Genomic DNA, 21,573 nt, shown 5'->3' with positions numbered 1-21,573 from the left:
ATAAAGACCCATATAAAGGTCACAAGTGCACTCTCGGTACCTGAAGTACTCAACACTGCAGAATTTAGCAGGAACTCACTAAAAGCAAATGGACTGTGAAATCGGTACCAGTCTGAGTTAAGTGATGGTAATGAGTCTATTTAAATACAGTGATAACATTTAAATGACACTAGCTGCTTTATGAAATGCACCTCTCTCGCACGTAACAACAGATCTAATCCTCAAACCCAAACAACAGGGAGTTATTTTACATCATAGGTTATTACAATCATCCCATGGACACTTCAAACCTTAATGGTGTGTCCTGGCTTCCGCTGCTCTCTTTCGTCTCTCTTGTAAGATCTTCAGTGTCGAGCAAGAGTTACAAATCACCTTGTCCCTGTACCGGATTTAAAGGACGATGTTAAAAAAAACACTGAGGGACTCGTCCAAAACATTCTTTCCAGAAGGACACAGACCTGCACCAGGTAGAAATGTGGGACCAAGGTCCCATCGCTCAGACGAGTGATTGAAAACAAGGCCTCATCTGTGTTTTGAGGCAGGAGAGGTTTTCTAGGCCAATACTTATGGGTGATTGTGTTGTGAGGAAAGGGTGGACAGGCTACGCCAGCAAGAGAGGAGGACTTGAGAAACAAAGGACTGCAGATGCTGGAATCTAGAGGAAAAACACGATGATGCTGGGGGAACTCAGCAGGCCAGGCAGCATCCGTGGGGAAAAGGAGGTCAACGTTTTGGGTCAGGACCCTTCTTGGCGTTGGTATTGGTTTATTATTGTCACTTGTACTGAGGTACAGTTAAAAACTTGTGTACTGATCAATTCATTACACAGGGCATTAAGGTAGTACAGGTAAAAACAATAACAGAGTACAGAGTAAAGTGTCACAGCTACAGGGAAGTTCATTGCAGGTAGACAATAAGGTGCAAAGTCAAACAAGGTAGATCGTGAGGTCAAGAGTCCATCCCATTGTATAAGGGAACCGTTCAATAGTCTTATCACTGTGGGATAGAAGCTGTCCTTGGGTCTGCTGGTACGTGCCCTATCTTCTGCTATATCTTCTGCCTGATGGGAGAGGAGAGAAGAGAGAATGACCCGGGTGGGTGGGGTCTTTGATTATGCTGGCTGCTTCACCAAGGCAGCAAGAGGTAAAAGACAGAGCCCATGGAGGGGAGGCTGGTTTCCGTGATGCACTGGGCTGTGTCCACAACTCTCTGCAGTTTCTTGCGGTCCCGGGCAGAGCAGTTGCCGTACCAAGCCGTGATGCATCCGGATAGGATGCCAGATAGAATCTTCAGGACTGAAGATAGGAAAAGGGGAAGCCCAATATATGAGGGAAAAGCAGAGCTGTGATAGGTGGACAGAAGAGGGGAGGTGGGGTGGGCACAGGGTGGTGATAGGTAGACGCAGGTAAGAGATGGTGATAGGCAGGTGTGGGGGAGGAGGGGAGAGCAGATCCACTGGGGGATGGGGCAAAGGTATGGAGAGAGGGGAAAAAGGGGTAGAAAAAAGAGAGAGGGGCTGGGAAAGGGAAGAGAAGAAGTGTGGTGGGGGGGGGGTGTGGGGAAGGGGGGTGGGGGTTACTTAAAGTGGGAGAATTCAATGTTCATGCCGTTAGGCTGCAAGGTTCCAAGACAGAAAATGAGGTGCTGTTCCTCCAGTTTGCGCTTGGAATTCTCCTGGCAGTGGAGGAGGCCAAGGACTGACATATCGGTGATAGTGTGGGGGGGGAGACGCAGGTCACGGTTACGGACAGAGCGCAGCTTTCCTGCGAAACGGTCACCTAGTCTGCGTTTGGTCTCACCAATGTAGAGGAGGCCACACGTGGAGCACCGAATGCAGTAGGTGATATTAAGGGATGTGCAGGTGAATCTCTGCCTCACCTGAAAGGACTGTTGGGGAGACTTGATTGAAACATACAAAATTCTGAGGGGTCTTGACAGTGTGAATGAGAAAAAGAATTTTCCCCTCATATCGAACTTTGGTTTGGCCGCACTTGGAGCATTGTGTGCAGTTCTGGTCATTACGGGAAGGAATGTGGAGGCTTTAGAGGGGATGCAGAAGAGGTTCACCAGGACGCTGCCTGGATTAGAGGGTATGAGTTAGAAGGAGAGTTCGGATAAACTTGGGTTGTTTTCACTGGAGCGTCGGAGGCTGAGGGGAGACCTGATAGAAGTTCATAAAATTATGAGAGGCATAGCTAGGGTAGATGGCCAGAGTCTTTTTCCTGGGGTAGAAATGTCAAATACTAGAGGACATGCTTTTAAGGTGAGAGGGGGAAAGTTCAAAAGAGATGTGCAGGGAAAGTTTTCTTCACACAGAGATAGGTGCATGGAACAGGCTGCCAGGGGTGGTGGTGGAGGCAGATACAATAGTGGTGTTTAAGAGGCCGTAAGGTAGACACATGAAAATGCAGGGAGTGGAGGGATGTGGATCACGCGCAGGCAGAAGGGATTAGTTTAATTCAGCATCGTGTTTGGCATAGAGACCATGGGCTGAAGGGCCTGTTCCTGGGCTGCACTGTTCTATGTTCCAATGAGAGACAAGGGTCACAGTTTATAGAATCATAGAATTCTAGAACAGTACAGCACAATACAGGCCCTTCAGCCCACAATGTTGTGCCGACCTTTAAACCTCGCCTAAGACTATCTAACCCCTTCCTCCCACGTATCCCCCTATTTTAGATTCCTCCATATGCTTATCTAACAATCTCTTGAACTTGACCAACGTACCTGCCTCCACCACCGCCCCAAGCAGCGCATTCCATGCCCCAACCACTCTCTGTGTAAAAAACCTTCCTCTGATATCTCCCTTGAACTTCCCACCCATTACTTTAAAGCCATGGCCTCTCGTATTGAGCATTGGTGCCCTGGGAAAGAGGCGCTGGCTATCCACTCTATCTATTCCTCTTAATATTTTGTACACCTCTATCATGTCTCCTCTCATCCTCCTCCTCTCCAAAGAGTAAAGCCCTAGCTCCCTTAGTCTCTCCTCATAATGCAGTTTAAAAAGCTGCTCACTAAGACAGATGAGGCATTTTGTTTTAAGCTCTGAGGGTCGTTCGTCTTCAGAACTCTGCTCCTACTGCCTTTTGAGGAAGAGGGTCTTTAAATATTTCTAAGGCAGAGGTAGTTAAAACCTTCTTTTGTGAAATGTTTTAAGCCGTACAACCCAGCCCCAGTCTCACTCCCTACAACCCAATGCCATTCTCTCCACATCATCAGCCTAGTGTCATACACCACAGAAACAGACCATCTAAGTAAAGCACCCATTTACTCCAATCCCAATTTATTTCCCTCGATTTCTGCCAGATACTGCCACTCTTCTACACACTAGGGACAACCTACCCACCGACCCGCACGTCTTTGGGATGTGGGAGGAAACCCACTTGGTTCCAGGGAGGATGTGCGAACCCCACACGGGCAGCACCAGAGGTCAGGCTTGCACCCGGGTCTCTGGAGCTAGGAGGCAGCAGCACTACCTGCTGCTCCACCGTGCCGCCCATTGGTGGATGTGCTTCAGCTAGTTTGGAATTCACTCCATTCCCGTCACCCATCTTAAAACTTGCTCCTTTGAACAAGATACAGGTCACCCTTGCCGATCACTGCCTTTTACATTCATCTTCACCTCTGGCCTCTGAAGCAACTTGAACCCTTTTACTGGGTTATAAGTATTCAAGTTGTTAGTTCAACACTGAAAGCTGTGTCAAAGATTAACAGGTTTCCATTAATGCATGCCTTTGGTTCAATTTCACTGAGCACTAGCTTTTTACAACTGGCTGCTGTTTTAGGCAGCTCCAATAACACAAAACACATTTACAGAGGGGGCAACACAGGATATGACTGGCTTCAGACAAACAGTGTTCTGCTTTGCAGTTACAATCATTAACGGAGGACAGCTTTCAGAATTTATTAGCAAGTTTAGTTACTCAAGCAAATCATGTTGCACTTTCCTTGGGCTAAAGACTTACTCTGTTTTTATTAACTGCTGCTCTGCCCGTGACTGCAAGAAACTGCAGGGAGTCGTGGACACAGCCCAGCACGTCATGGAAACCAGCCTCTCCTCCATGGACTTTTTCTATACTTCTCGCTGCCTCGGTAAAGCATAATCAAAGACCCCACCCACCCCATTCATTCTTTCTTCTTCCCCCTCCCATTGGGCAGAAGATACAAAAGCCTGAAAGCATGTACTGTACCACCAGGCTCAAGGACAACTCCTACCCCGCTGTTATAAGACTATTGAAAGGTCCCCTAGTACAATAAAATGGAGTCTTGACCTCACAATCTACCTCATTATGACCTTGCACCTTATTGTCTGCCTGCACTGCACTTTCTCTGTACCTGTAACACTTTATTCTGTTATTGTTTTCCCTTGTACTACCTCAATTCACTGTTGTAATGAAATGATCTGTATGGATGGCATGCAAAGTAAAGTTTTGTACATGTGACAATAATAAACCAATTTACCGATTGGTAAGAAGGTGAACTATCTTCAGACAGAAAGGACAGTTTGGGAAAAAGTGTTGATTTTTTAAGAGCTCACTTCACAGAAAACACTCCAGAAAAGGCAATTTGACACTTCAATCTTATTGGGCCTTAACAATTAGTGTCACCCCTCCCTACCCCATGTCTTCCCCATCACCCATATAATCTTCCCAAGTATTTTTCCACAAGAAGGTAGGATCAGGAGAAGGCCAGTCAGCCTCTCGATCCTGCCCCACCATTCAACATGATCAAGGCTGATCTGCCCCAGGTCTCACCTCCTCTCCTGTGCCCGTTCCCCATGGCCCTCAAGTTTACCTACCTCTAATTCCAGATTCACCAGACTCCCTGAGGAGACGCTGCAGATGCTGGAGTCTGGAGCAACACACAAAGGAGCTGCAGGAACTCAAGTGGATGAAGCAGCATCTGTAGAGGGAAATGGACAGTCGACGTTTCGGTCGAGACCCTTCATCTGTACTGGAAACCTCCACGAGGAGTTGTTCCTATTGGTTTCAAATCACTGGACCGTTATCTTGTAACCTGTCCCCTTGTTTGAGACTTTCCCACTAGTGAAAAACAATTTCCCTTTGAATCCATTCTTTCAGACACGACATCTCAGATCACAACGTACGACATAGAAACTACTTCTCCTTCTGTCACCTCTGGCTCTCTTCCTTAAATCCATGTCCTCCAGTCATCAATCATCCACATTGGAAACTCTTTCCAAAGCAACAAAGCTGATGATTTTAAGTGACTTTTAAGCTGTCCCCTTAACCTCCTCTGATCTAAGGAGAATCACTCCAGTTTTGCTCGTCTTGTTACATAACCATATCTGGTAACGTTCAATTAAATCTCCTGTGTACCCATTGAGGGTTCGAGAAGAGCTGTTCATTATGCAGGCACATATGATATCTTCCAACAGATTGAAAAGCAACCGTCTCCTGTCCCGGGCAACTTTGTGACCACATTGCCACCACCTTCTTATCTCACTGCTTCAATCTTGCAACAGGTTGCATGTTAAATGAGCCTTTAACAGCATCTCCCAAATCCATGACCTCCACCTTGCAGTGGTGGTACACACAACCTCCCTAAACCACAGATCTTCCCTACATGGAGAGCTGTCGCTGGTGCTTCATCGCTGCTGGGCCTGATCTTGGAACTGCCTCTCCAACTGCGCAGGTACTTCCACTGTGGATGCACCGAGGAAGGCTGTGGTGAAGAGCCAACTCTTTCTCGGGCAATTTTAGTGACCATGCCAACACCATCCAGACACCAGGAATAAAAAAAAAATGCCCTTTGTACATCGTTATAAACATTGACCTTTGCTTTTACTTCATTAAAGAACTCAATGAAATTAGCTTAAACAACCCAGAAGTCGTCCTATCAGAGATATTCCCTTTGTCCTATCGTCCCCTCACCCCTCTGTAGCTTGTTTTCTCTCTTTCTCCGTTCTGACAAAGGGTGTCCAACCTGAAACGTTAACTTTGTTTCTCTTCCCACAGATGCTGCCCGACCTGCTGAGTCTGTTTCCGTCATTTTACACAAGAACATGAGGGAATAGAAGCAGGAATAGGCCACTCGGCCCCTCAAACCTGCCCCACCATTCAATATATGTGGCTGTTCTACGCTGGCCTCAACTGCTCTTTCTCATCATCTTCAATTCCCCAATCTTTCAAAACAAAGTGTACCACCGTCCACTTTAAATACTGCCAATGATCCACAAACCTCTGGATTAGTCCACTTGTAGTTCCCCAACTTATTATAAAGTCATACAGCACAGAAACAGGCCCTTCGGCCCAACTGGTCCATGCCGACCAAGATTCCCATCTAAGCTAGTCCCATTTGCCCACGTTTGGCCCATGTCCCTCTGAACCTTTCCTATCCAAGTACCTGTCCAAGTGTCTTTTAAATGTCGTTAATGTACCTGCCTCAACCACTTCCTCTGGCAGCTCATTCCTTATAGTGACCACCTTCTGGGTGAAAAAGTTGCCCCTCAGGTTCCTATTAAATCTCTCCCCTCTCAACTTAAACTTGTGCCCTCTAGTTCTTGGTTCCCCAACCCTGGGGAAAGGACATTCATCCTAACTATGCCCCTCGTGATTTTATACACCTCTATAAGATCACCCCTCATCCTTCTACACTCCAATGAAAAAAAGTTCCAACCTGCTCAACTTCTCTCCGTAACTCAGTCCCTCAAGTCCTGGCAACATCCTCGTAAATCTCCTCTGCACTCCCACCATCTTAATGGCATCTTTCCTGTAGCAGGGTGACCAAAACTGAACACTATATTCCAAATGCAGCCTCACCAACATCTCATACAAAGGCATGAGGGCTAAGAGGAGAAAGTTCATTACTCGGTTTTTGAAGGTAAGATTTTGGATTGAAGACATGTCGAGGTAGGCTGTGCAACTAATTGAAATCAATTCAAAAGGTGCAGAAACTGTTGAACCAAATGGTCTTCTGCGGTCTGTACAATGAGCAGCCTTTAAATGCCACAGGCACATTTGCGTCTTTTACCACATTAACCCGTAGAAGGTCCGAAGTCCACGTTTACTGATGCACTTCCATACATCATAGAATCACACCAATGCCGGTTTGAAAAGGACATATTTCTGCAAATTATTATTTGCAAAGGACTTGTTATTTATGCATTTCCCTGCTTTTGCTCTCTGGATTGTAGCACATCAAGTGACATTCAGGTTTTTTTGGGGAAAAGTGTGATGAGGATTCCTGCTTGGGTGACGCAACTGTAGAAATGTTAAGAGTTTCTGCAGTGGATCTGTGTGTGGTGGAAGCTGAGCTGAGGGCTCCTCGTAATGTTCCGCACGGATCACTTTCATCTAATAGGGAAAAGGGTCGCCCATACCAGGAGAATAATCCTCCAATGAAAGGCTTAATATACAAGAAGTGTTTGCTGGCTCTGGGTCTGTACTCATGTTCAGAAGGATGAGGGGGGGATCTCATTGAAACCTACCAGGTACTGAAAGGCCTGGACAGAGTGGATGTGGAGAAGGCGCTTCCATTAGTGGGAGAGTCCAGGGTCCAGGGGCACAGCCTCAGGATAAAGGGACATCCCTTTAGAACTGAGATGAGGAGGAATTTCTTCAGCCAGAGGGTGGTGAATCTGTGGAATTTGTTGCCACAGAGGGCTGTGGAGGCCGAGTCATTGGGTGTATTTAAGGCAGAGATTGATAGGTTCTTGATTGGTAAGGGGGTTAAGGGTTATAGGGAGAAGGCAGGAGAATGAGGTTGAGGAAACAAAAAAAAACCAGCCATAATTGACCGGCAGCGCAGACGATAGGCCGAATGGCTTAATTCTGCTCGTATATCTTATCTAGTCTGGGCTGGACTCACTTGCAGGGCTCATAAGCAAAGGGATTTGGGTTAAAACGAACTGACCACCTAAAAGAAAGCAGTACCTTGTCGAAGCATAGCCACCACAGAAGCCAAATAATACCACTGTTGTTCATTCCAAAACATCTACAGTTTACACTTTATTTATTAAGATACGACTTACAGGGAGGTGAAGAAAGTTATGCAAACAAACATCGAGAACCAGAAGCTCCGTCCCCAGACTACTGCTCCTGAAAAAGCCTCGAAAGATTTCTCCAGAAGGGAAGTGGGAAAGTTTATGCAGGGAATTTTCAGGTTAAAGGTAAAGTCCTTCGGGCGTGCCCTCCTGCTTCTTGTACAAAACGTTCTCTTTTGACTTCTTGAAGTCTTCGTTGGTTACTTTCATCCTTCGTTCCCGAAGGGCCATCAGACCAGCTTCTGTACAGATTGCCTGCAACATGGACACAGGTCACATTAAATCCCACCAGTCCCTTAGCAAACCTTGCGGTTACTTTAATATCAGTGTATTGGAAGGATGTCGAGGCTTTAGAGAGGGTGCAGAGGAGTTTTACCAGGATGCTGCCTGGATTAGAGGACGTGCTATCAGGAGAGGCTGGACAAACTTGGGCTCTTTTCTCTGGAGCGGCAGAGGCTGAGGGGTGATCTGTTGGAAGTGTATAAAATTATGAGGGGCATAGATAGGGAGGACAAGCAATATCTTTTTCCCATTATTGAGCGATCCAATAGCAGAGGGCACGCATTTAAGGTGAGGGGCAGTAGGTTCACAACAGACGTGAGAGGTATCTGAGTGGTGGATGCCTGGAATGCGTTGCCTGATAGTGTAGTGGAGGCACATTCATTGGGGGCTTGGATGGGCACATGAATGAGAGGAAAATGGAGGGATATGGGAATTCTGCAGGTAGGAGGGATTAGCTAGGTCAGCACAACATTGTGGGCCGAAGGGCCTGTTCTATGCTGTACTGTTCTATGTTATGTTCTAATTAACTACCCAACAAATTCCTGGTTGTAATTAGGACCACATTCATAGATTTATAGGTGAGACCGCACTCAGTTGTACAAGACGTTGGTGAGGCTGAACTTGAGAGTATTGTATACAGCTTTGGTCGCCTTGTTATAAGACATCATTAAACTAGAAAGAGCGCAGAGGAGATTTACAAGGATGCTGCCAGGACTCGAGGGCCTGAGTTATAAGGAGAGGCTGGATAGGCTGACTTTATTCCCTGGAACGTAGGAGGTTGAGGGGTGACCTTATAGAAGCTTATAAAATCATGAAGGCATCTTTCCCCCAGGACAGGGAAGCCTTAAAACTAGAGGGCATAGGTTTAAGGTGAGAGGGGAAAGATTGAGAGGGGAAAGATTGAAAGGGGACCCGAGGGGCAACTTTTTCAGAGGGTGGTGGGTATATGAAATGAGCTACAAGAAGAAGAGGTAGAGGCAGGTACAATTACAAAATTTAAAAGGAATTTGCACAGTTACATGGATAGAAAAGGTTCAGAGGGATATGGGTCAAATGCAAGGCAAGTGGAACTAGCTTGGTGGGCACCATGATCGGCATGGACAAGTTGGGCCGAAGGGCCTGTTTCTCTTCTATGACCCCAGTAGCTAAACAAGAAACACTTGAACAAAGATGATGGGAACTTGAATATTTCAAACTCCTTTTCAGGCCTTTCACAAAATAGCTCACACCTATTGATTAACTTCAAGGACAAAGACCGGAAATAGAAATAAACTCAGGAAATAAAAATGAAGAAATGCAGACACAGGAAATCTGAAATAAAAACAGAAAATGCTGGAAAAACCCAGCAGGTCGAGCAGCATCAAGTAGAGATAAACACAGGATTATTTGAAACACAGGAGACTACAGATGCAGTGATCTGGAACAAAAATAAAACTGCTGGAAAATCTCAGTGGGTCAAGCAGCATCTGTGGAAGCAAAGGGATGGCTGATGTTTCGGGACAAGACCCTGCATCGAGACCGAGCCGAATCCTCGATCGTCGCTTTGCCTCCACAGATGCTGCTTGTTTTTTGGTGCGGGATTACTTGAATTGGGAGACTGAGACTGCCGCAAGGGTTGGTGCTGGGGCCCCAGTCATTCACAATCCACATCAATGAACAAGGGTAACAAGTGCAACACATCCAAGTTTGCTGATGATACAAAACTGGGTATCAGTGTGAGTTATGAGGAGGACGCAGAGAGGTTTCAGAGGAATATAGACAAGCTAAATGAATAAACAAAAATATGACAGAGGGAGAAGGTCATGGAAACCAAGGAATTAAGGGAAATGAACAGTGATGTAATGGAACATATCCACATTACAGAAGAGGAGGTGCTGGTGGTCTTAAGGGATATTAGAACATAGAACATTACAGCACAGTACAGACCCTTCAGCCCACAATGTTGTGCCGACATTTTATCCTCCTCTAAGATCCCTCTAACCCTTCCCTCCAACGTAGCCCCCCATCTCTCTATCATTCATGTGTCTATCTAAGAGTCTCTTAAATGTCTCTAATGTATCTGCCCCCACAACCTCTGCCGGCAGTGCGTTCCACGCACCCACCACTCTCTGTGTAAAAAAAAACTTACCCCTGATATCTCCCTTATATCTTCCTCCAATCACCTTAAAATTAGGTCCCCTCGTGTTAGCCATTGTCGCCCTGGGAAAAAGTCTCTGACCGTCCACTCGATCTATGCCTCTTATCATCTTGTACACCTCTATCCTATTAACATGGATAAATGAGACTAGCTCTTGGTCAGCAGAGACGAGTTGGGCCGAAGGGCCTATTTCGGTGCTGTGTAACTCTAGGACAGTATGGAAAGGTATGAGGTCATCCATTTTGCAGAACAAAATGGAAAAGGAACATTTCTCTAAATGGTCACAACCAGCAGTGTTGGAGCTCAGAGGGACATGAATCACTGAATGTTAATGTGCAGGTTCAGCGAGCAACTAGGAAGGCAAATACCCTGCCAAATCCTTCACAATCTTTCACTTACCAATGAGATCACCTCTTATAATATGGAACTGCAGAAAACAGCAGCCCATTCTATTCATAGGTTGACTCCCTACACTAGGACTCAATCTAGCTTGAGGCACGTAGAAAAAACACCAGAGAATAAAGTCCTCCACTCACCTTAATATCTGCCCCAGATAGGTCATCTTTGGCCAGGATCAATTCATCCAGACTCACATCTTGCGCCACTGTCATTCTACTTGTGTGGATCTGGAAGATTCGTCGCTTTGTCTTTTCATCTGGGAGAGGGAATTCAATCTTACGATCAATCCTTCCTGGAATAACAGGAAATAAGAAAATAGATTAGTATTTAATCGGTAATTGGGTTATTATTGTCACATGTACCAAGGTACAGTGAAAAATTGTTTTGCATGCCATCCATACAGATCATTTCATCACATCAGTACATCGAGGTAGTACAGGGGAAAACAATAGCAGAATGCAGAATAAAGTGTTACAATTATAGAGAAAGTGCAGTGCAATAAGGTGCAAAGGCCATGACGAGGTAGATTGCGAGGTCAAGAGTTCATCTTTAACGTACAAGAGGTCTGTTCAAAAGTCTTATAATAGCGGTATAGAGGCTGTCCTTGAGTCTGTTGGTGTGTGCTTTGAAGATTTTGTATCTTCTGCCTGACGGAAGGGGGAAGAGAGGATGTCTGGGGTGGGAGGGGGGTCTTTGATTATGTTGGCTACTTTCCTGAGGCAGCGAGAAGTGCAGACAGAGTCCACGGAGGGGAGGCTGGTTTCAGTAATGTGCTGAGCTGTGTCCACAACTTTCTGCAGTTTCTTGCGGTCTCGGGCACAGCAGCTGCCGTACCAAGCCATGATGCATCCGGATAGGATGCTTTCATTCTCAGCATGCCATAGAATGCGCAATGATGCAGGAAAATAACCCAATGATCAGCTAATATGCTGATTGTAAACAACACTAGTTAAGGTTGTGAAAAGGATTCACTAGTTAAGGAAACACATTTCTCAGGATAGTAAGGGAACTCTGGATGCCCAGGGATGTTAAGTGATCAGTACATTAGTTTGACGTTGGTTTAAAAGGCAGCATCTCTGACGACGCAACACTATGAGCTCAATGCGTTAAAAACCCAGTGCTGGATGAAGTCTTCAGGGCAGGGAAAGAGAGCCTGCAGCCTACTGAGTCTGTACAGACCATCAAGCACCCATTTACACAAATCCTACACTGATCCCAGTTTATTCTACCCACATTCCTATCAACTCCTCCCAGATCGGCACAGAAGAGGAGCTGAGGCTGGCACAGATCAGTCGTGAGGCTTGAGGAACTGAGTGACCCATTCCTGCTCCTATTTTCTTGTATTGTGTTCTTGATCCCAAGGACAATTTACTGCAGCCAATCAACCTACTATCCCACACTTCTTTGCGATGTGGAACGAAACTGGAGCACCTGGAGAAAATCCAAGAAGTCACAGGGAGAACATGTAAACTCCACACAGAAAGAACCCAAGGTCAGGATTGAACCTGGGTTGCTGAGGCTGTGAGGTACCTGCTCTACCAGATGTGCTGCTCTGTCGCCTGTATGAACTCCATATGATAACTAATGCCTGTGTATAACTACAGTAAGCTTTCCCAGTCAGCACAGAGTGATAGGGTAAGGCTCAGCTATATCCTCAGCTGGGCATGCAATCAGTAACAGAGCACGCTCTACACATGGTTGAACAAGCAGCATTTGGACCAATAACCAGGTGCCTTGGTCACTGATCCAGTCCCTGACCAATGAAGCATCAGGAAACACCACAAAGGTTCACAAGGACCTCACTGGGACTGCAGGGCTTGAGCTAAAAGGAGAGGCTGGGACCGTTTTCCCTGGAGTGAAGGAGGCTGAGAGGGTGATATCATAGAGCTTTACAACATCATCATGAGGGGCATTGGTAAGGGGAATGGTCAGAGTCTTTTTTCCCCTAAGGTAGGGGAGTCTAAAGTAGGGCATAGGTTTAGGCTGAAAGAGGAAGGATTTAAAAAGGGACCTCAGGGGCAGGTTTTTCCACACAGAGGGTGGTGGGTGTATGGAACGAGCTGCCAGATGAAATGGTGGGTGTAGATACAATTACAACACGCAAAAGACATTTCGACGGGTACACGGACAGGAAAGGTTCAGAGAGAAACACAGGCAAATAGGACTAGCTCAGGTAGGCAATTTGGTCAGAATGGATGAGTTGGGCCGAAGGGCCTGTTTCCACACTGTGTAACTCAATGACTAAACAAACTGAAGGCCCACAAGGTCACATCCCCAGGGAACGCTGCCCAAGCTTTGCCCATGATTTAGCTTCCACAATCAGTTGCACTGTAGACCGGATTAAAGGACATCTTCTATAAACTGACCTGGCCTGATGAGAGCTGGGTCCAGGGTTTCTATTCTGTTTGTGGCCATGATCACTTTCACGTCGCCCCGAGAGTCAAAGCCGTCCAGCTGGTTAAGCAGCTCCAACATGGTTCTCTGGATCTCCCGTTCACCACCAGAATTGGAATCGTACCTGAGGACGAACGGCAACTTAGCATTTAGGGCACATATAGCACTGAACAGCGTCCACACACCGACAGCAGGTACAGTCTGCACCGAACAGCGTCCACACACCGACAGCAGGTACAGTCCGCACCGAACAAGGTCCACACAACGACAGCAGGTACAGTCCGCACCGAACAGCGTCCACACAACGACAGCAGGTACAGTCCGCACCGAACAGCATCCACACACCGACAGCAGGTACAGTCCGCACCGAACAGCGTCCACACACCGACAGCAGGTACAGTCCGCACTGAACAGTGTCCACACACCGACAGCAGGTGCACACATACAGCAAGTACAGTCCCACACTGTACACAGTCCACACACATGCAGCAAGTACAATCCCACACCGTACACAGTCCACACACATGTAGCAAATACAAGCTACACACTGAGAGTCACACACTGGCATCAAGTACAGTCCCACTGGACAGGGTCACCCCACCAGTAGCAAGCACAGTTCCAACACCATATGGGGTCTCCACAATGTACACCCCCCACATTGTACAAGGTGCAAACACCGGCAGAAAGCACAGCCCCCAACCATACAGTGTCCACATACAGGCCTCTCCCATTCTTCTCGGAGACTATACGCCCAATCTGCTCCATCACTTCATGACAAACCCCTTGCCCCATGAACCAATCTGGTCAACCTTAACTGCACGACCCAGATGGTGGGGATGCTTGACGATTGATGCCGCCTTTGTGAGGCAGCTCCTCCTGTAGATGCTGTCAGTGGTGGGGAGGGCTGTGCCCGTGATGGACTGGGCTGTGTCCACTACCCTCTACAGCCACTTGTCTCCCCGAGCAATGGAATTGCCGTACCAGGTCCTGCAGGACGGAAGAGGACCTCTGTTTTGTGGATATTTCCCGTGAAGCACATTCTCTCACATGCTTCAGTGAACGAATTAACAATGGCTTGGAGTTCTGCCCCCGAATGCCCGCATAAGTGTGTCACCTTCATACAGCAGCTCAGTGACCGAGGTCGGGGTGGCCTTGATTCTGGAGTGGAGGCGATGTAGGCCGAATAGTTTCCATTTGGCCTGCGTGTTAGCTCCACTCCACCAGGAAAGCTTGTGGGAGCTGAGGTGGAGCATTGTGGTGAGAAAGACTGAGAAATCTGCTGGGGCAATGATGCACCCCTGCCTGACACCAGTATGAACTGAGCTTGGGTCTGTTATTGACCTGCTGGTTAAGAATATCACAACGGGAAGAGAATTGGATGGGATTTGTCAACCAAAAACTATGAGGACTAGAAATTAATAATTGGAATATTATTGTCACTTGTACTGAGGTACAGTGAAAAACTTACCTTGCATGCAGTTCATGCAGATCAATTCATTACACAGTGCATTGAGGTATTACAAGGTAAAATAATAACAGAATGCAGAATAAAGTTTAACAGTTACAGAGAAAGTGCACAATAAGTTACAGAGAAAGTGCAGGCAGACAATAAGGTGCAAGGTCATAAAGAGGTAGATTGTGAGGTCAAGACTCCATCTTATCGTACTAGGGGACCGTTCAATAGTCTTGTAACAGTGGGATAGAAGCTGTCCTTGAGCCTGGTGGTACGTGCTTTCAAGCTTTTGTATCTTCTGCCTGATGGGAGAGGGGAGAAGAGAGAATGTCCGGGGTGGGTGGGGTCTTTGATTATGTTGGCTGCTTTACCAAGGCAGCGAGAAGAGTCCACAGAGGGAAGGCTGGTTTCCACGACATGCTGAGCTGTGATGCTGTGTGCTGAGCTAAGTTCCCTCCTGATACCCAGTTTCCTGTTATATCACAACCTCCTGGTAATACCAAATGTTAATATCCATTTTGCACTGAAATCTATAAACACGAAATTCCTTTAAACTATGCACAATCTAACAATGCTCAAAGACACTCCTTGACCCAGCTGACCTTTTTGTGCCGATGGCGTCGATCTCATCGATGAACACGATGGAGGGTGCGTGCTCTTCTGCAACCCGGAACAGCTCACGCACAAGCTTTGGCCCATCCCCCAGGTACTTCTGGATGAGCTCCGAGCCAACCACTCGCAGGAACGTGGCCGACGTTTGATTTGCTACGGCCTTAGCCAACAGAGTCTTACCTGCGGTTAATTAAACAAAGGGCGCACGTTAACTTACTGTGATGCTTACAGAATTCGCTGCAGCCACTCAGCAGCTGCTCTTGTACAGATCTATACAGATATACATCCCTAATTGTAGTTACGAGCCAATGACATTGGTGGACCTGGAGTCACACATAGACCAGACTGTGTAACGACAGATTTCCTTCTCTGAAGGTCTTCAGAGAACCAGATGTTTTTTTAAGGAAATCCAGCAGTTTCATGGTCAGCATTACCTAGACAATTATTTTTAATAAATTCCAGATTTTGTACTTAATTACTTGAGTTTAAATCCCCCAACTACCACGGCAGAACACAATTCTCTACAACTCCAGCTGCTGGCTGAGTAACTTGAACATTGCATTACTGTAACTCTAAAGTAGCTGCAACAGAAACATTTAATATACTTCAGGCAGTAATTTATGGACAAGAGCCATGAAGACAGAAGGCTAGGGAACCCCATTCCAACCACTCCGGCAGCCCCAGTGTCCAAGGACGCACCAAAGTTGACTGCCGTGAGTTTGCTTCTTCAATTCACTTAGCCACTGTTGATTATAGAATGATACAGCAAAGGAGTTCATTTGGCCCTTTGCACCAGTACAAAGTCTTTTTCTTAAAAGAGGTTTCCAATTACTCCCATTAGCCTGCTCTATACACAAGATGTTTGAGTATCTAATGTTAACCCACCCTGCATATACACTGCCCTCTGCATGAAGTAGGAACTGTCCTTCCACACATCTACCCCAAAACTGTGCTTGAGACTATGTCTTGATATAGAAGCTGTACTCAGTTCAAACTACATCTTGCCTACTTCTTTCAGGAGCTTATTTCCTGGCAGGATTCCCTCATTGTCCACAAACTGTGCCAAGTGACAGTGTGGGCTCACTCTAATCCCTCAGCTGGGTTACACTGTCACCAGCTTAACCACTTCAGGTGCTGTTTTACCCCAATGGAGGCGATTAAAGAAGAAATTTAGGAAGTTAATTAAGAATGAAGGAACGTTGACAATTTAAACATGTAATTTACCTGTAACAGATGCACCACACAGAATAGTTCCTTTAGGGGGCTAATTCTCATTTTTTCCTAAGAACCGCATAGCAGCCAGGTTTTATCCTGACTCTTTTACGTTTATGTGGAATTTCCATGTGCTTTCCGTGATCATGTGGGTTTCTCCCAACATCTCAAGGATGTGCTGGTAGGTTAACTGTAGTGCAAGTTATCCCTTGGTAAAAAATTAAAGGGGAGTTGATGGGCATGTGGGAGAGAAGGTGCAGAAGCACAGAGAACCAAGGAGAGGGGGCATGGGACTAATGGCATTGCTCCCATAGAAGCCAGCGTGGACCCATGGGCCAAATGGTCTCATTATCACTGCAAGGGCAAGAACATTACTGCGACTTCTCCAGTGTGAGGAATCCCAGCTGGTGATAAGTCTCCTTGTTACATTGACATCTCAGCAGACTCAGCAAAGCCTGGAGTGTACAATGACCAGAAACACAGACGCTCCTCCAGGCAGGGGTCACAGCATTGCCCTGAACTTCAGTAAAAGACTGGTAGTTGGGAAAATAACATTCCTTTCAGGACATGCATCACTGGCACCTTAAAGTGAGAGAGGAATGCATGGCAGCGAATCCAAGCTCACGTACAAAGACCTGGTGCTCCATCCAGCCTGTTCCACAGTCATGCCTGTGTGTACATCGTGATAGAGCTATGGAAACAGGCCCTTCGGCCCAACTCATCCATGCTGACCAAGTTGTCTAATGGAGCTAGTTCCATTTGCCTGCATTTAGCCCATATCCCTCTATACCCTTCCTTTGTACGTAACTGTCCAAATGCCTTCTAAATGTCGTAACTGTACCCGCCCCAACCACTTCCTCTGGCAGCTCGTTCCATATACCCACCATCCTCTATGTGAAAACAATTACCCCTCAGGTCTCCTTTAAATCTTTCCCCTCTCACCTTAAACCTGTGCCCTCTAGTTTTGGACTCCCTTACTCTCGAGAAAAGACATTGGCCATTCACCTTATCTATACTCATCATGATTTTATAAACCTCTATAAGGTCACACCTCAGCCTCCTCCACTCCAGGGAAAAACAGTCCCAGCCTATCCAGCATCTCCTTATAACTCAAGCCCTCCAGTCCCGGCAACATCTTTCTTGCACCTTTTCCAGTTTAATGACATCAAAGTAAACTCTCCACCCACCCAGAACCATAACTCCAAGCACAGGAAAAGGGATAAAAATCCGGGCCGATTAAAAGGAAGAAAAATCAGGGAAACTTTTCTCTCCAGTCCTCTCCGCCAACCGACCCAAAGCACTAGGATGACTTTTGTCCAATGTGGAGGGTCCAACTTTGTGAAAATGTGCTACACTCAGGCTGTACTACAGAAGGTCATCTGGTAACTCTCCTTCTGTCACTGTGAGGATAACTCCTGCTAAGTGGACCAGGCAATATCAGCCTCCCTTCCATGGACTCTGTCTACATTTCTCACTGCCTCGGTAAAGCAGCCGGCATAATCAAAGACCCCACCCACCCCAGACATTCTCTCTTCTCCCTCCTCCCATCGGATAGAAGATACAAAAGCCTGAAAGCACGTACCACCAGGCTCAAGGACAGCTTCTATCCTGCTGTTAAAAACACTACTGAACTCCCTCCTAGTACGATAAGATGGACTCTTGACCTCAGAATCTGCCTCGTTATGACCTTGCACCTTATTGTCTGCCTGCACTGCACTTTCTCTGTAGCTGTAACACTTTATTCTGCAACTGTAACACTTTATTCTGCATCCTGTTATTTTTCCCTTGTATTACCTTAATGTGTTGTTGTAATGAAATGATCTGTGTGGATGGCATGGAAAACAGGTTTTTCACTGTACCTCGGTACATGTGACAACAATAAACCAACTTACTCACTTACAATGTGGGCCAGGACCACTATCTACTCCAGGTCCTGACACAACACCTCTCCAATGGCTTGTTCTCTCTAAGCCATGGAAAGGTTGAACAGCGGAACAAACGGGCTCTCAGTTACTCTTCAGTTTTTATTCCAGAACAGGTAGGTGAGAAATTCCTGGCAGGATTCCGGCAATGTCCAAAAAAATGCACCAACGGACAGTGTAGATTCACACTAAACTGGGTTACGCTGTCATTAGCTGAACCACTAATAACACTACTTCAGGTGCTCTTTTATCCCAAAGGAGCTGATTAAAGAGATTTAGGAAGTTAATTGAGAATGAAACAACACTGGCAGTTTAAACACATAATTTACCTGTACCAGGTGCACCATACAGAATTACTCCTTTAGGCGGCTTAATTCCCATTTCCTCATAATACTCAGGATGGGTGAGCGGAAGTTCTACAGATTCCTACGAGAAAAATAAACATGAAGGGAGGGCGTTAGGAAGGAACGATGTGCATTGTGTACTAAGCATCCTATCTGGATGTATCACGGCTTGGTACGGCAACTGCTCTGCCCAGGACCGCAAGAAACTGCAGAGAGTTGTGGACACAGCCCAGCACATCACGGACACCAGCCTCCTCTCCTTGGACTCTTGTCTTTACCTCTCGTTGTCTTGGTGAAGCAGCCAGCGTAATCAAAGACCCCACCCACCCAGAACATTCTCTCTTCTCTCCTCTTCCATCAGGTAGAAGATACGGGAGCCTGAGGGCACGTACCACCAGACTTAAGGACAGCTTCTACCCCACTGTGATAAGACTATTGAACGGTTCCCTTAATCAATGAGATGGACTCTGACCTCACGATCTACCTTGTTGTGACCTTGCACCTTATTGCACTGCACTTTCTCTGTAGCTGTGACACTTTACTCTGTACTGTTATTGTTTTTACCTGTACTACCTCAATGCACTCTGTACTAACTCAATGTAACTGCACTGTGGAATGAATTGACCTGTACGATCGGTTTGTAAGACAAGCTTTTCATGGTACCTCGGTACAAATGACAATAATAAACCAATACCAACAATGCCCCTGTCAGGACATCCCAAATTGCTTCACAGCCAATGAAAGATAGTTACTACATGGATGTAGGAAATGTGGCACAGCAAGCAGCCACAAACAGGAAGAGCATCCAGAGATTCTGTAACAGAGGCATACAAATCATTCAACATCACTATTACAACCTTCCAAAGGATCTTCAACTTGCAAAGGGAAACTCTGTTTGAGTGTTCCCCTAATGACTGTTCACAGCAATTGTTTTTGTTTCAGGATTTCCAGTTTAAGCAAATTTTATTTACAATCTTATATCAATGTCAAATATTTCTTCCTCTAGACCAGAAAATCTGGCTCGGAGGGTATAGTTAGGTTATTTTAGGGAGATTGAAGAGGGGGGGTTAAGTCTCACTGCAAAGACGGCTATGGAAATACACATAGCTGCTAACAGTGCTATACCGAGGGAGTGCTGTGGTGCCGGAGATGTCTTTTAAGTGAGATGTTGAACAGGCGGTATCTGCTCCCTTGGGTAGACGCAAAATATACAATGGAGCTCTTTCCAAGAAGCGGAATGTTCCGGTCAATATTCATCCCTCATTCAACATTTCTAAAGTAGACTATTAGGCCACTATCACGTGGCTGGCTCTGGGACATTGCTGTGCACAATCCAGACACCGTGGTTCCTGCATTGCTTCGGCACCTCCACCACCCTGGCTCCAGTGGAAGGTGCATGCAATAACTCCACCAACCCACCTCGCCAAGCACCACCTGCCCCTAGGACGGAGCCTGTGGATCCTGTTAGCCACTTCGGAACAGAACTGGAGTGGAGGCAGGTCCTTCACAACCGTGTAGGATCGGCCTAAGACAACGACGACAAAGGCTACACTTTAAAAATATTTCACTGGCACATTTTGGAACATCCTGAAAGGTGCTATATTAATGCAAGTCCTTGCTTTCTTATTTGCAAATTACACTTGATGTCAACTAACTCTACATGAAATACTGGATGTTCTAACTGAGGAAACAAAGTGGGTTTGTGGGAGGAGGTTCCTGTGGCTATGCCACATAAAATCCATGTCGCAAATTTTACAGATTCTATAAACCCATTATTATATCTTTATATTCATATTTAGAACTGAAATTGTCAATCCATTTCCTATGGTGGAAAAGGGTCTCTTATTCCCCAGTAGCTCCCGATAACTTCCTTTGGTCCATCCAAGTCTTATTCCCAAAATGTATGAGCCTTGTTATTAAGGTATGCATAACAAAGTAATAGCCAAAGTATATGAAACAAACAAGAAAATATACCTTTAAAATGGGGACTAAATTTTGTTCAACCATCTAAAATAACTCTTTCCCTGACATGCTGTGTGCAAAACGATGAAAAGCTGACCAGCAATACATTAAATATCTCATGCAGGGTTCTACCAGTATCACAGATATTTCCTGTAAAGTATCTCTCACATACGGTGTTGATACCACCTCGCTCTACAGAGCCCAATGAAAACAATATTGCTGCTAAATCCAATTGCATCCCACCAGCAAGAACCACAATTTCAACTTTTCTTATTAGAATCCAACAATGAAATTCGAGTATGAAACTATGTTGCTGTTAGCCGCCAGCAAAGATTAGAGTAGCGGACCAATACACCACAGGCGCATCCCTCCCCACCATCGGTAGTATCTACAGGAGGCGCTGTCTTAAGAAGGCAACATCCATCATCAAAGATCCCCACCATCCAGGCCATGCCATCTTCTCGCAGCTACCATCGGGCAGGAGGTACAGAAGCCTGAAGTCCCACACCACCAGGTTCAGGAACAGCTACTTCCCTTCAACCATTCGGTTCTTGAACCAACCTGCACAACCCTAATCACTACGCCAGTACAGCAACACTGTGACCATTTGGATCACTTTGTACTACAATGAACTTTGTTTTATTTTGTTATAATTGTGCTTCTTCTTGTAAAAATTGTGTATTATTTATGTTTAACTTACGTTTTTCTTGGGAATGCTGCTTATAAGATGTCTTTATTAGTTACATGTACATTGAAACACACAGTGAAATGCACCTTTTGCGTAGAGAGTTCTGGGAGCAGCCCGCAAGTGTCGCCACGCTTCCGGCACCAACAATAGAATGCCCACAACT

At 46.0% G+C, this 21,573-nt stretch overlaps 1 protein-coding gene across 1 annotated transcript in view; it reads right to left on the bottom strand.

Annotated features, from left to right (window-relative positions):
- Positions 1–7,957: 7,957 nt before the first annotated feature.
- The window catches only part of LOC127569132 (26S proteasome regulatory subunit 4), a 33,324-nt gene continuing 19,708 nt past the window's right edge, over positions 7,958–21,573 (bottom strand). The window contains exons 7-11 of the mRNA XM_052013509.1: positions 18,746–18,842; positions 15,273–15,462; positions 13,190–13,341; positions 10,961–11,115; positions 7,958–8,260 (exon numbers count right to left, since the gene is read on the bottom strand). Coding sequence (XP_051869469.1) covers positions 8,126–8,260; positions 10,961–11,115; positions 13,190–13,341; positions 15,273–15,462; positions 18,746–18,842 — 729 coding nt within the window. The 3' untranslated portion in view covers positions 7,958–8,125. The remainder of the gene's footprint in view (positions 8,261–10,960; positions 11,116–13,189; positions 13,342–15,272; positions 15,463–18,745; positions 18,843–21,573) is intronic.

Source organism: Pristis pectinata, chromosome 1 (assembly GCF_009764475.1).
Source record: "Pristis pectinata isolate sPriPec2 chromosome 1, sPriPec2.1.pri, whole genome shotgun sequence".
Classification (NCBI taxonomy): domain Eukaryota; kingdom Metazoa; phylum Chordata; class Chondrichthyes; order Rhinopristiformes; family Pristidae; genus Pristis; species Pristis pectinata.
This window is presented reverse-complemented; position numbering and strand designations above follow the sequence as displayed.